Source organism: Corythoichthys intestinalis, chromosome 10, assembly GCF_030265065.1.
Source record: "Corythoichthys intestinalis isolate RoL2023-P3 chromosome 10, ASM3026506v1, whole genome shotgun sequence".
NCBI classification, from domain to species: domain Eukaryota; kingdom Metazoa; phylum Chordata; class Actinopteri; order Syngnathiformes; family Syngnathidae; genus Corythoichthys; species Corythoichthys intestinalis.
Genome location: NC_080404.1, coordinates 33,234,119 through 33,250,492, shown reverse-complemented (window position 1 = coordinate 33,250,492; position 16,374 = coordinate 33,234,119). Strand labels below are relative to the sequence as shown.

The 16,374-nt window shown below is 39.0% G+C and overlaps 1 protein-coding gene across 1 annotated transcript in view; it reads right to left on the bottom strand.

Moving 5' to 3' along the window:
- Window positions 1-9,136: 9,136 nt before the first annotated feature.
- LOC130922709 (VPS10 domain-containing receptor SorCS1-like) overlaps window positions 9,137-16,374 on the bottom strand; it is a 171,964-nt gene continuing 164,726 nt past the window's right edge. Inside the window, exon 27 of the mRNA XM_057847663.1 lies at window positions 9,137-15,712. Coding sequence (XP_057703646.1) covers window positions 15,654-15,712 — 59 coding nt within the window. The 3' untranslated portion in view covers window positions 9,137-15,653. The remainder of the gene's footprint in view (window positions 15,713-16,374) is intronic.

Below are 16,374 nucleotides of genomic sequence, written 5' to 3'. Positions count from 1 at the left end.
TTGAAATCTAATAATTTGCGTAAAGTTTGCGTAATTTCAACAGGTTTCTTGTGAGGTCTTTAATGTCTTAGAGTTACAGCATTCATTGTCTTTTATCTGGTAGGTCTTAAAGGGATCCACGGATAGAAAGACTTGTAGTTCTTAAAAGATAAAGGTTATTATTAGTTCAAATAATTTGATCTTCTTGATGTTTTTGTTTTTATACTATTTGTAAAATTAGTTTAACGGGTAGCTCACCATTGTTGTTGACGTCACATGGTTACGCTGCCGGGCTTCCAGAGTATGACTCTAGAGACATAAACATGTCATCTGTTCAACCCTTTCAATTTCAACCCGAGAAGAACATTAAGTAGCATGACAGCACTGTCAATATTTCACAAAATGAGCAGCAGAATTAAAATGAACAGGAAAGATGGTATGACAGGGGACGAGAGTATGATAAAACCAGTGTTGTGCCAAAATGTGCTACACCGGCGAAACGTCTACAATAGGCGCTACCGTTCGCTTTCAGCTTGTTTTGTTTAGATGCATACTGACAGAACAGACTACAGATGCCTTAAGAAAATACTTAAACATAGTGATATCAATTAAGGGTGGTTTAAATACACTACGTGACTAATGTGGTCAAAAGATCAACAATCTGCTTTAAAGCAACCACAAGAAAATACAATGTTTAAAGAGGGAAACACATACAAAAAGTATTTTGAGGCTATGTAAAGTTAATGAAAGACAATAAAACACAAATAGTAAGTACACACCGCTTTTAACGGATGTGTGCATGTTTTGGACATCTCGCCACGCAGAAAGAATTGCAGTAATTCGGTAGTGTTCATCTCGTGACATTGACAAACTACATCATCACCCCGAGCATCCATTGCGCGTATAAAACATGGCGCCCTCCGTAGGTCAATACATGTACTAAATATTACAGATTTTTAAATCAAAGGGACTATTTTATGTGTTTCTAATAACATATTTTAGGAAAAGAGAACAATGCGGCTTATTAGAGCCTACAAGTCTTTAAGTCCAAGGTTCCCTTTAAGTTCATTTCATTTTAAATTGCTGCATTATATGAAAGTGCAGGGGCGCTGCCAGGGATTTTGGGCCCCATTAAAAGACACACAGACGTTTAGAGTATCAACTACTTAATTTCCTGCGTTCTGGTGAATCTTTACACACTAATTTGTGCATTTTCTGAATTAATTTAAGATGAAAATATATTTATGTAAACATACAGCGTATAGATCAATAATGAATAGACTGATATCTATAAAAAAATGTACTGAATACTATCTATTACAATCTAAATATATGTTTATAAGAAATATTCTCAAGGCAAATACCATATTGAATTACTTAGAATAAATGTTTTGTTTTAACTTAACTATACTACAGTATACATTACAGTATACAGTATACAACTGTTTTAGTATGAAGAGATTGCTAAGGGTTTGCCTGCTGTACTGAGTAAATGTAAGCTAAAAGTGGAGCAAACACTAGCTAGCAAACAATTACAGTATTTCATTATGGAGTAGGCTTAGCCTCATCTGGAAACTCGCGATCTCCACTATAGGCTACAGCTCCGAAGCGAGGTCCCTTGTTAACAAACTAAATTCAATTGATGACAAACTAAATTCAATAAATTCTTGACAAACTGGATTCAAGCGGATATTAAAAAAAGAAAATTTCCACACCAACTTTCAACATCTGTAGGATACCAAAAAATGCAGTCATGATTTGGAATTCATGTTTTTGAATAGGTGAATATCGCTCATTGAGGCCAGGAAAATCCCGTATTTCTTACGGAGTAAGCTGGACCTCATTTCGGAGGTAAGATAACAGGTTTATTTTCAGCACTACACTGACACAACACATCAACCTTCCTTTGTGAAATACTTTGCCACATCCTGTTGGCTTTTTCTACCCATCTCCTGTTTTGCTTTCTTTTCTTGCCTCTTTTGAAAACTCGATTTTTGTTTTGAAAAAATTTCTGCAGTACCGCGCTCCGCGCACTCCGAGTCACTGACTGGTGTTAATGCGCACCTCTGCTCCCGGTCTGATCAAAGGAAGGGCGGACCAAACTATTTAATGAAAATACATATGCTCTCTGGGTGTTTACTTTTTGCCAAAAACAAAACAAGAAAAAGAAACCCTTCGTTTTATTCCTATTAAAATTATAATGATTAATATTTTAATTTGCAAACGATTATCTAATGTTGTAATTTTCTTTGTGGGCCCCCATCAGGGCATGGGCCCTTAGAATCAGTAGCAATTTTCACCCCTATATGGCGCCCCTGTGAAAATGTGTCTGAGAAATTTTCTGGCATTATAGTATTTACTGATTTATTTGTAAAATTTGAGTCTGTCCTAAGTGGTCTTAACACTTTTATGCACAAAATATAGATATATATACAGGTATATACTAGGGCTGTCAAAATTATATACAGGTATATACTAGGGCTGTCAAAATTATATACAGGTATATACTAGGGCTGTTAAAATTATCGCGTTAAGGGGCGGTAATTTATTTTTTTAATTAATCACGTTAAAATATTTGACGCAATTAACGCACATGCCCCGCTCAAACAGATTAAAATGACAGCACAGTCCAATGTCCACTTGTTACTTGTGTTTTTTGGAGTTTTGTGACCCTCTGCTGGCGCCTGGGTGCGACTGATTTTATGGGCTTCAGCACCCATGACGATTGTGTAATTATTGACATTAACAATGGCGGGCTACTAGTTTATTTTTTTGATTGGAAATTTTACTTTTTTATTTTTTTATTTTATTGAAACGAAAACATTAAGAGCGGTTTTAATATAAAATTTCTATAACTTGTACTAACATTCGTCTTTTAAGAACTACAAGTCTTTCTATCCATGGATCGCTTTAACAGAATGTTAATAATGTTAATGCCATCTTGTTGATTTATTGTTATAATAAACAAATATAGTACTTATGTACCGTATGTTGAATGTATATATCCATCTTGTGTCTTATCTTTCCATTCCAACAATAATTTACAGAAAAATATGGCGTATTTAATAGATGGTTTGAATTGCGATTAATTACGATTAATTAATTTTTAAGCTGTAATTAACTCGATTAAAAATTTTAATCGTTTGACAGCCCTGGTATATACAGTACTTTATTTTCAACCCTTCACACGGCATTCATTTCATTAGCAGCAACTGACGGCACTGCACATTCAATCCATTTTGACTGGGGAGGGCGAATGAACGTTCGTTCTGCCTCCCCTGTAAAATGGATTGGATGTCAAGCGCTATCATTTGCCATGTTTACATGGAGCCAAATATTCCAATTACAATCGGAATATTTGTTCAAACCGAATAAATGTGTTCCATATAAACACCTCATTCGGAATGAACAGGCCCAAACCGAATGGAATTTCATTCCGATTCACAGGGGTGGAATATTCCTTTTCCCAAACCGATTAGAAGTAAAATTATATCATGTAAACAGGGAAGCGGAATGGTGTCTGGTTGCGTTCTTTCTGCGCATGCTCCGTACTGACGTCACTTGGTGACATAAGTAACGTCACTTGCAACATGGCTTCCAAGCACACGCACAGCGCACCCATACAACTTTTTAAATGAACGGCGTATCATTCTGAAGTTTTGTTTCCACTCGAAAAGTTAAAACAGCAGCTGATCTGACGATCGATCTCCATGTTTTGCAACGTGACGCTTTGTTTTGATTAATCTGCGCATGTCAGACGGCAGTTGTCAAACGTCCTTTCGGAATAAAGGCAGTCACATGTAAACGCTGGATCGGAATAGATGAAGTGACATGTAAACAGCTGATGTGAAATTTCCATTCGGAATGATTTGAATCGGTATGAGTCAGCATGTAAACGTGGCTATTGCCAATGACACATGCCCATTCATAGCCAGTCTTCCTGGTTTAAATTACCTAAACTATCACCATCAATGGGGAGGAAAAAGATCCACTTAAGAGTGTTACCTGGGCCGGAACAGTCTATATTTCATTTTTTATTAATATAAATTAATTTATTTCGTTTTTATTAACATTGTAATTATTTGAAATGTACTAATAATTACAAAAAACATTAAAAATACAATAATGATTAATCATTAAAAATATACTGATGTAAATCGTAGAAACCCTGTAACCCTCAGTCAAAATATAATCATATAATAGATACGTTTTCCCCGTGTAATTTTCATTGGTGTCCTCAAAACCACACTAATCAAAAGAAAGACTTCACCCAAGACCAGAACTCACTGGAGAAGACCAAGACTTTTGGGATTCGAGATCAAGACTACAGTAATACCTTCAAAATGTGATCTTGAGACCGGTCTCGAGGGTTACACTAGTAATTTCCATCTAAATGATGCACTTTAACTTAAAAGTTTTTCCAGGGTTTGAATGATTTGAATCTTACATTACAGCTGTCAATGTCATCTCTATTAGTGTAGTCATCTAATCAGACTCAAAGCGTGTCAACTTTTTTATTATAAGTGAGTTTCCTTCCTTTAGGTTTCAAAAGAAGAGTGCTTTCTACTTAATGGAAGCGATTCCTAAGGGACTATGCGAAGAGTTTCATCAAAATATTCTCAACCTGTCAAAAAGGTGGAATTAACTTCCACCCCAGTCGACCCGCAGCAGCCTTTTGTCGTGTCGCCACTCCAAAACATCTCACAGCAATCTTCATCACTCCCGTTTGCCTCGTGTGCCCCGGGAGCCTTCTCGAAGGCTCCCTCGCTCTCTCTCTAACTGCTCTGGGATGCGCTGGCAGAGTCCAATCTAATTGAACGGTGACAACAATCGCTAATGGATGCTCCGCTGCCGTAATGTCGCACTCGATGAAAGGAAACACGCTCATCAATTCCGCATTGTGGCGCCCGGCGATTGCTGCAGGTTATTGTGCTCAGGACATTACTCATTCAAGGTGCGACACCTCGACTTCCTCCCTGGTTTCTTGCCGGGGAATGGGACAATTAATTTGTCGCGCAGCGGGAGAGTCAGTGAAAGTGGCCCATTTGATTCCCGACGCTACGTGCTGCTAATTGTCCTTAGACATTGTTGGACCGCTTAGGAAGCTTTTGCAACTTTTGGAGAGAGACAAAGCAAAGTCAAAGTGTCCTGGGTTGGAAGTTCAGTTCCGGTTCTTTTGAGGCATAAGAATTAATTAAGTACAGTAGTACATCAACATACGATCGCTACGACACACATTGACATCGACGTAAAATTTGACTCGCCATTTGTTTGTACATCTGACCACATGCTCGAAGTATGACTATTTATGAAAGCGCGGCAGTTTGTTTGCCTGCAAGACGGACGCGTGGCTGATTTTCTTGTGAGAGGAATCAACATAGGTTTCAACAATCTTAGTCCAGGTGGTGAAAAAAGGGAAAACGTGACGCTTACCATTGAAATTAAGATGGAAATGATAGAAAAATACCAGCGTGGTGTTGCGTGCGTCCGTGAACTGGCTCGACAATACGGCCGTAGAATGTCTACGATCTTGACGGTCCTCCTCCGACCTCCGTTCGCCAGTCTTTATAAGATAACATGACAATTATTATTGCCAAAGAAATCGCCAGCTTTGTCAGGTTTTTAATCATTTCAGAACTTGTGCAAGACAACACGCCAACTGTCCGCCGCAGCTGACGCCCAACAACAGAACATGAAAAGTGAAAGTAAAAACTCTAATTCACTCACTCTCACTTTGTGGTCAGTTGGGTTGGGCATTGAGCAACAATGGGATCCGGGACTAACACTCCGGTTCTCAGAAATGGTTCGATTTTTTTCGGAGACTAGCTCCGTTATGAGAAAATCATATAAAGTGACTATTTTAGCTCAGCATAAAAAAGGCGTTGGTTCGCTTCCCATAAATTACAACAAAGTAACAGAATGAACAAACCGAAATGAAATCCGACCCTTTGTTAAAACGTGCAAACTTACAGATTTTGTTTTATCAAGGGTTCCCAACGATCTGTGGTGTAGAGGAGGTGTGTATCGTCCGTACATCTCAAGGATTCTTTTCCAACTAAAGTGATTGTTCTTTTTGCCAGTAAGTCACCACAAGGGAAAGCCAAGCGCACATAACAAAACAAAAGAAAAGAGTCCGGAGTTATAATAGTGACATCATGTAGACGGATGAACAATATATCAGTTTAGGAAGAAAAAAAGTAGGGACAGAACACTCCCCGCCTGTCAGCCCTTAACTAACTTGTAGAAATACCACCTAAAACAAACGATGCAATACAATAAATGCCTGCAGCATAAGACACTTTAAAACATAAGCAAAAGAATATGTGTGTCTATGTTTTCTCCGTGAGCTTTTGAAAAATAAACATCTTTGTGAAAGTGCACACTTGTGGAAAGAAACCATCATATTCAAGTTCAAAGACTGATATTTATATAAAAGTTAAAAAATTGCCTTGTGAGAAATTCAAAGCAAAGTGAATTGAAAGTTATGAAGTTACAAGTTAAGAAATGAATATAAACTATGCAACTTTTTTGACCTTGCCTATTAAAAGAATCGGAATCGAGAATGGTTTGGAACTGGAATCGAAACCTGGAATTGGAATCGCAACCGTTCAAATTCAAACGATGCCCAACCCTAGTCGTCAGCCAGTGGTTCAGGTACACCAGGCAAAACACATCATTATTAACTCATTCACTCCCAGCCATTTTCACAGGAGCAAGGCCCTTCGCTCCTGGCTGTTTTACTGGATTTTGACTGATTTTGCAAGGCCCACAGAAAATTCTGTTCTCTTGCTATATAAACATGGAACCCACCAAAAGAAAGATTAGTTTGAGCAATTTTCCGATTTCTGATGAAAAAACGGAGAAATTGAGCATTTTGTGAAAGCATACATTTCAAACATAACTGACTTTATCACAGCTATTTTTTGCTGTAGTTACATCCCAAACATCTGAATAATGTTTTACTTTTACAAAATAAGATAAACAAAAAGGCAAATAGAGCTTTTGATAGCAAAGTAACAATTTATTTACACATAACTGACTGAAAGATCGCTGCCTGTCTCAAAAAGTTGAATTGTTTTGAGTCTGCGGGCTCTGCTCGTGAGCACCACAGACTCAAAGGTCCCGTCGTTCTGCTTGGTCGTCTGTCGCCTGGCATCCATTCGGTCGTCTTCCGCCGGCACCCCAGCCGTGCGGCTTGGCCGTTCTTTGCCGTTGAACCGGGTTGCGGGTCTTACCAAATGCGCTACTGCCCTCAAGTGGCCAGTTTTATTGCTTTAAAATGGGTTTTCAGCTTTGTGCTTTGGAGCTAAATTGAATCAGAATCCAGAGATGTCTTTTTTGAAAAAGAAAAAAAAAAAATGTTTAAGACGTATAAATACGTCTTTGGGACACTGAAACAATTAAAAATAGAACGTATTTATACATTTTTGGGGACAAATGTTAATAACATTATATTATTATTTCTATTTTTATTTATAATTTATTTCTTTTGATCTGAGTAATTGCTATTTGCAGGGGTGCACATAAGTGGTCCGCATGCGCGCATGCGTACTGGACGTAGACAAACGCGCTGGCCCTCAACGACTTCCATACGCTTTTGCGTACCGATGGCTGACCACCGTATTTGCGGCGGACACGAGAAAATAACTTCTCAAAATGTCAAAGAGGCAGGCCACACTGAGTAATTACCCCATGTTCCCCCACCCCCGTCAAAAGACAGACAGACGACAGAGACGTCACCGGAGCTACCGAAAAAAAGGACTTTTGCTGAAAAGTAGGATGTACCATGGCTAGAAGCAAATGATGCTCGCACGGAAATGCGGTACAAAATGTGCTGTGAGAATCCCAATGTCGCCGATAAGAGCAGCGCATTTTATGTAGGGTCAAAGAATTTCAGCCATCCAAACTTTGAAAAGCACGAAAAAAACAGAGCATGTGGCAATTAAGCAAACTATCGATGTCAAACAGGACCCCGCTCGCCCTATGGACAAGTGGCGGAATAAAGGTAATGAACAGCGACATGCACTGACAAACGTGTTTTTGCTCGCATTTTACAAAGCTAAACATGCACGTTCAATGAGGTCTTATGAGGAGGACATCCCACTTTTAAAAAGGCTTGGAGTTAATGTGGGAGCCGCATAATGCCCTTTATTTTGAATTGGTGCTTTTTATTTCTTTACATTTCACTTCAAAGTAATGGCAATTTTGTTGTGCCAGTTGATGTTAATCAAGCATTAATTGTTAATATAATTAATTAAAGTTAATTGGCTCTAAGTAAAGCTTGTCATAAATTTATCGCATCAGGCGGGTCGGCTCTCAAGCTCAATGAGGACCAAGTCACATCTCTAGGTCCTACTCTGAGAACCTGGGCAAAAAAATTATGTGCACCCCTGGCTATTTGCAATAGTACTTGCAGTATTAAGGATTTAGTGTAGGTTTTCGCGCTGTGGAAAAAAAAAAATAGAATTGTAATGTATTCTTAGGGGAAAATCCTGCTCGACATACGACGAATGAACTTAGTATGTAGAGGTACCACTGTACTGTAATTTTCGGACAATAAGCCGACCCCCCCCCCCCCCACACACACACACACACACACACACACACGCGCACACAAACACACTTTGAGCCCAAAGGTTTATAGCCCAGTGCATCTTATTTATAGATTTTTACAGGCTAATTAACTGCATATATTTTGGTCTAAATACCCCAGATGGACACCAGCGCCGTTGGCTTATATGTGAGCAAATACCTTTTTCATGTTCGGGAGCAGGTCATAGTCAAATTAGTGTAATTACACTACTTAAAACAGTTCTTCTTAAACTTTTTGGGCCTTGGAGCCAGGTGATATCATCACCTGTATAACATAATGGTCTAAATCTTTTTTTTTTTTTTTTTTTTTTTTTTTGAGATTAAAGCATCCACCCCTAGAGCTGTATCACCTCAGGGGTCGCCACAATGAAACAATCCATTCGCATGATTGATGTGGCACATTTTTACGCCGAATAGCCTTCCCAATGCAACCCACAAGCGGGCGTCCACAATGGAACTCACTGTGCTCACACCAATGATTAGGAATCAATGATTTTAACTACCTGTTAACTTCTCACCGTCCATACTCCTAATCCTGTTTGACCTGGGAGGGGCTTTGGACGTCTATGGCCGTCCGTAGCAGTGAACGAGTTAAAACCATTAGCACTAAACTGGAGCAGCACAATCAATATTTATACACTGCCAATGGGAAAACCCATTGGCAGAGTGTCAAATACTTGTTCTCCCCACTGTATAAACCATGCTAAAAAATATACATATAATCCATTGCAAATGTGGCAATTCAAGAGCTTTCGATGATGTTTTGCTTTATTTTGCAAAAAAATAAAAATACCAACAACAACCCACCGAATAAACACATCACTTCAACTGAATGAGTCACTGAGAACAGAACACACAGCAATTTACATTCCCCTTTTTTTTTTTTTTTTTTTTTTAAATGATATATAAAAATGTACAAAGCAGTAGGGAACAAAATATCATGCAAGTAAACCACAAGTATTCACATGAAAGAACACAAGCTCATAGGTTTACAGTGGCGGCTTTCGGTCCATGACCAGCAGCATTTCAAGGTCCCCAAAAACTCATGTCAAATTATGCTGACAACACTTGGAACAGAAAAAAAACCCTTGATAGAATTCCTGCATTTTTCCCAAAGAGTTGCTTTGCCGCCGAGTAGGCTGAGCTCGCTTGACAGGAGATACGTCTTGTTCGTATCAGTAGCCCTCACGGCAACAGAGATGGGTAAATCCGTAACCTTTTCTCTGCCGACTCCTCGAGGGCCGACCTTGAGTAGACGGCTGGTTCTGCTGCGTGGATGCAAACTGAGGAAACCGCCGTTTCCATGCTGCTATGTTGCCAAGATCAATCGTTTTCATTGCAGCAAGTGGAGGCATTTTGACTGCACTATAGCAAATATATGTTGCCATTTAAAAAAAAATGACTTGTGCCACGTTTACATGTCAAATTGCTTATAAAATGATCCACTCTGAAAAAGTGTGATGTTGAGTTTGCCATCAAGACTTTAGAGAGTCCACTCAACAAGACTGATTTCTCATCTCAAAGTGAAGCGGCCGTAATCTTCCGCTCGCATTCTTGTTATGACACACCGAACAATTTAAGCGTCAGCCGGTGGTGATGGAACGCGCAGATGCGCGTGTGGAGGCCCTCCTTCCTCTTGCTGGATATTGCCAACCTTCATTTGATGGCAATCTGGCCGATAAGATTTTCCTGATTGCGGCGGGCTTAATGAATCCGCTTGCCTTCACAGTCTTGGAGTAGCAATAAGATGCTTTCACGTAAAAGTAAACAAAGTCAAGAGTGGGAAAACAAAAAGTGACAACTTTTGCTGCCTATGAATATCATTTGGGTTTGACATTAGTAGATGAATGAAGCGATGACTTGTTTTACCCTTATCCACCTTGTTTTCTCTTTTCAACCCAAGCAATCAGAGCGACAATAGTGAAAGCTGATGCATGTTTCTTTACATTGTCTTGAACTCATTGGCTGCAAGTGACAGCGATAGATGTCTAAACTGAAGTGGGAGGGCTTGCAGTCAATAGTAATGTATCAGGTCAATTGAAGGCAATATTTGTCCAATCCTTTTTGACGGGAAAAGAGAGCAGTGAATAATCGCTGCCGGCCCTCCAAGTCCAAAATGGACCCTTATTGCTTTCAATGGCAGGCAATGAGTTCTTTATGTATTGGGCATTTTATTTCAAAGTACGATAGAGGGCTTATTTATTTATTTATTTTAATTTTGAAAGGCTAGAATGGATCAATGGCATTTTTATTGACTTGAGTAGGTTGAGAAGACTTGAGATACAAGTTTTATGAGCTACAAAAACAATTAAACTTGTGTCTCAAGGCACCACCATATAAAGCTTCTCTTTAAATTTTACAAAGTATTTAGTAAGGGTGTAAATCACCAAATTAATGACGATACCATAAAATATTCTTTGGACAACAATGCAATATTTACTGATGATGTAAAAAAAAAAAAGTTCCGCCTGATCAATACAGTGGTACCTCAACATACAATCTTTTCGATATCCGACATAAAATTTGACTCGCCATTTGTTTCTACCAGTGTTGTTTTTGGCATCCCTTTTCATTTTCGTCTTCGTCATTTGGACGATAATACTTATTAGTCCTATTCATATTTTTGTCATCTTAAAATATGTCTAGTTTTTGTTGACGAAAACTCAAGACTAATTTTGTCAAATTTTAGTCGACGTTTACTAAGAATGTTTTTATCTTTAAGATGAAAAAAAATATATATATATTCCCAAAAAAAAGATTTCCAGCTATTTTGAATGAACATTGACAGACGAGCACATATTGTAGCGTCTACAAGGACAACACCAACTTGGTGATAATACACACTCAGCAGGAAAAGAGTACATTATTTTCAATTAATTATACCTATATAATTATATGTAAAAAAAAAAAAAAAAGTTGTCCGAGAGTTTAAGAGGACACGCTCCGTTAGCATAGCATTCGCTTTAGATTTAGGCTAATGCTAATGCTATGAGTTACATTTAGTGTGTGATGTTCACTCAGCACAGAACTTTAAAGGCTAAAGCAACATTGTATAGTCTCTCTGGCAAAGATAAGAAACCAAATCTTTCTGTGTTTGCTAGCCTGGAGACTGGAGAGCAGCTGTGCGTCACTTGAGTGACACAACCAGGCACTGCTATGATGCAGGCTAACTACACATAAAATGTCACTCTATGTAAACATGTGACGGAAAGTATTGCGCATTTTTGCCGCGTTCACGTTGTGTCAGACGAAAACTGGCATTTATCTCGCGATGTTTTAGTCTCCTAAAACACGTTTTTAGTTCGTTATCGTCTCATCATTCTCATGATAAAATTGTTGGTTGATGAAATATTTTCGTTATAGTCATCGTTGACAAAAACAACACTGGTTTCTACATCCGACGACATGCTCGAAAATACGATGACGTGGCAGCACCGCGGACGGACACACGGCGGATTTTTTTGTGGGAGAAATCAACACAGGTTTCAAGAAAGTTGCAGGTGGTTAAGAAAGGAAAAGGGTGACTCTTACCATTGAAATTGAAAAGATGGAAAAAAAATATGAGCGTAAGGTGCGCATCCGTGAACTGGCTAAACAATACGGCTGTAGAATGTCTACGATCTCCACGGTCCACGGAGAGCCTCCGTTCGGCAGTTTTTTTAAGTTAAGGTGACAATAATTATTGTGGTAACATTGCCAAAAAAAATCGCCAGCTTCGTCAGGATTTTATCATTTATTTCAGAACTTGTGCAACACGACACGCCTACTGTCCGCCCATTGACGGTGTTCTCAACAAAACATTAAAAAAGGAAGTAAAACCTCAACCGCACCTTTCCCTCTCTCTTTCGGTGCATTCAGATACAGCACGCAAAACACGTCTGCCACATTAGAACCCGATTCCTTACATTATTACAGGAATTATTAATTTATTACTCAGATTTTTATTATTAATTCATTTGTTTTGCTATGTGTAATTGCCATTTGTAATAGTACCAGCAGTATTTATTAAGGATTTAGTGTGGGTTTTCAGGCTGTGGAAGGAATTAATGGAATTATAATGTATTCTTATGGGAAAATCGTGCTCGACATACGACCATTTCGACTTAAAAACCGGTCATGGAACGAATTAACTTTGTATGTAGAGGTACCACTGTATTATCTTAATATTAACACAATCAGTTACATTTCACTTGAATAAAAAATACAAAGCAATTTTGTCGTGCTTAAACTTTTTTTGTTGTGGAAAATTTTCAGATATCTGAATGAAAAGCCTTCCATTTTAAAAATCCATGTTCAATTTGATTGGAGCTTTACTCAACCAATCGATGTATTGATCCAGATCGATGTATTGTTACACTCCTAGTATTTAGTGAAAAATGTGCTTTTAATATGCTAAAAAGTTACTATCTTGTACAGATATTCTGCCAACATATTGTTAAAATCCATGAAGAAATTATGTGTTGAGCTTCAGTTTAACATTTCTTGTCCAAATACCTGTAAATTTTTGATGTCCTACAATTGGCAAACAGCTAATCCAGTGTTTATCGCAGCTCTTGCCATAACCTAGTTTAGCGAGGCTCACATGAAACCTCTAAAACGCGTACGGATGGGCATTCCAATGTGTTTTCCCACATGAAGACAGGTGCAATTTTCTAAATTGTGTATCCAATCCGGATGTTCATATGTTGCCTACATAGACTTCACTATCAGTTGACAAGACAGCTCCTACAGACATTGCATCACGGCTTCCTGTTGGGGGCCGGGCCAGGCTCAAACACGCTGCGTTCTCACGCTGGATTTAGGTGGAAACAGGACGAAGGTTTTAGTGCATACCAGCAGGCAGGAGTGTTTCAAGAGTGTTTTGGTCGAGGGTTCAAGTTATGAAATAAAATGGCAACATGCATTCACTTTGAAACTTGAAAAAATTGAAATGAATGGAAAAAAATTAGCTTAACTTTAGCTTGAAATATTTACGTAAAATGAATAACTGCTCAGTTGTATGCTTTTAACCAAGAATCTACAATGTTTTACGTTCAGATCTCTAGAAATTCTGGGATTTAGGTATTTACAAGAATTTTCAACTTAAAAAGCTCTTCATTTTGTGATGGCCGCCATGTTGGATTTTGTATCCATACACAATAGAGTAACTTTACATTCAATAATCAGGTAATATTCAGCCAACTGCCCGTTTTTTGGCCAAAAACTAGTAATTTAGACATTTCTGAGTACATACAAAAAAATTTGGCTTTCACATGTTTTAAGTAACATCTCAATCTAAAAACGACAAGGGCCAGATAGCCGGCAAGACGTGCTGAGACAATAGTGACATCGGAATTCCACCTAAATAAGTTGTGATTGAGCTAGTATAGAGAAAAATGCAAAATTTGCTTTTGTTGCGTAAAATTATGCTGATTCTGCATGCTTTCCTCAAATATTAAGTTTCTGATGTGAAAAATGAGTGATTTATTAGCTGTTGAAAACATGTCAAAATTGCACTAAACAAAAAAAAAATGTAAGCTATTATTTCGGGCAAAAACCTATGTGTCGAATATTGCTATAGGTCCAGAAAATATACGTGATTATCTCTGCATTTGTTGATTTTTGTGCATCTATCGTAAAATCAGAGAATTTTATAGCCATTTTATGTTTTGTTATATATAAACAATAATTAATCGGAATTTTATTAGGGAACGACTTTGAACTTTTTTATGCTGCTGCTCATTAAGACTCATATATGCCTAAGAGCAGAGGCGTAGCAAGGGTCCCCGGGGGCCCCAGGCAACAAGCAACATGGGGCCCTTCTGAGTCACGTGACACACATACATACTCGCGCAGTATACGGAACACCAAGGTGGGGGGGTGCGAGTGCGCGCTGCATGCACGTGTGGTCATCTTTGCCATAAAAGTGGCGAAAACTAAGCACTTTACACTGACTCATATGGATGTATGTTCATGGACGCACACATTTTGACAGGTCCTCTGCCCGAAATGCGTACCTTACGCTATTCTCGCTCCCAGACTACGCAACGCATGTGATGTAGGACAATAACAAGACTGGTTGCTATGGGAACGTACGCATACCCAAGGAACCTTGCTAAAAGGAGATATAAAATTGCTAATAAAATCGTTTAGGATTATTTTAGATGCATATATGTTACATTTTTCTTATAGAGTATTTGACAAGGAATACGATAGACCCATTAATAGACTTTTTTGGAAAAATCACAATTTTTTTAAGTAGTCACATGAATAATGAGGTGGCCTGTGAAAATCAACGTAAAACAACTCGGCAAGGACTTTCCAGAGAGTACTTGGTGAGTCACTCCTTAAACAATCATGTGGTATTAATAGCTGATTGGGCTTTCTTAAACATGTATAATCTACGTGACATTGTTAGTGCTGTTTGGGATTGATAACAGAATCGTTAGATAATCTGCCAAATGATTCCATGGTATTGAAACACTCCCTACACTTGTCGCTGCGACAGTGCAGTAAAGCTGCATGTGCTAAATCTTTTGGCCCTCTGGGGGCCCCTGCTGGCTGAGGGCCCTAGGCAATAGCCTGGTTTGCCTAATGGGATCCGACACCTCTGCCTAAGAGAGGTGCCTGTTCGGTTTTAGGCCGCTAGCGGGGGTTGGTTTTGAAAGTATTTGAATTTTAAGATTTTGAAAACAGGCCCCCTGCGGAGCAGCCCTGTGCCCCATTTCCCGTCAACTGATAGTGAAGTCTATGGTTGCCTCATATGCCATATTCAAGCCTACGTTTCAACACTTTTCCCCACGTATGTCTCAGGAGACAAACATATTTCTTCCATTCTGAATGTCCTGTACAATATTTACATACAAAGATCAAGGTCCTTGCAAAAATACAAGTATCTCCAGTCAAAAAGGAGTCCAATTTGGGGACCGGGCAAGTATAAATCTGTACAGTCTCCTCGAAGGGATTAGGCGGGCACGGCGCAGCGCGGAACGGCTCCGTCCATGCGTGGGTAGCCAAACACTCGAGAGCATTCATTGTGACCGTGCTGGAAGTAACTGCCAGGGAAGATGTATTGCTTGGGCGTCGCTCACGGACGCTCTACATTAAAACACATGGGGCGCTTCATCAGAGAGCTTGATGTCTGTGTGCGATGGCAGGTAGCCTGGCGAGGGACAAAAGAGGAGAGAGACAGAAGGAGTTTTATGTACCCATTTGCATAAAGGAGCTTGTTGGGTTTTTTTCTCCCAGTGCGTGCGCATGCAAACACATTTATCTTGGACGGGTCAACTGTTAAGCTGCGGCGGGCACAAGTAAATCAAGCAAGGGCCGCCAGGAGGTTCCTTGATGAAAATGCTTTCACCCTCTTCGCCGCACTCCCTGCACGCTAATTATTTTATTGGGACAAATAACTCACGTCGTTTCTCCGTTGTACCTGCGGACGCATACAATGCCAGATAATAGTTAATTATTCTGGATGATGTGCTTAGCAAGATTTTTCTTTTCATTTCCAAATAGAAAGAAAAACTAAAAAGTGAGAAGACCAATTGGATTTATTTGTGAAGATAGTCATGCGAGGTTTTATTGCTGCATATCTTCAAGCAAAGATTGACGACACTGTCAGTTTGTCCATTATTTTGAGTGCATTTCCTTTTCCAAACGAGTGTTTTACAATGTGAAATGATTTCTTTTTTTGTCAAAGCAACCTCAAACCAAGCTTTTAAAATGTCACAAGCGCAGTGGAATATTACCTTCAACTTAAAAAGAATCAAAGGCGTCTGTGTTTATACAAAGGTTAAGTTATGCATGCGGGTAATAAAGGAGCAA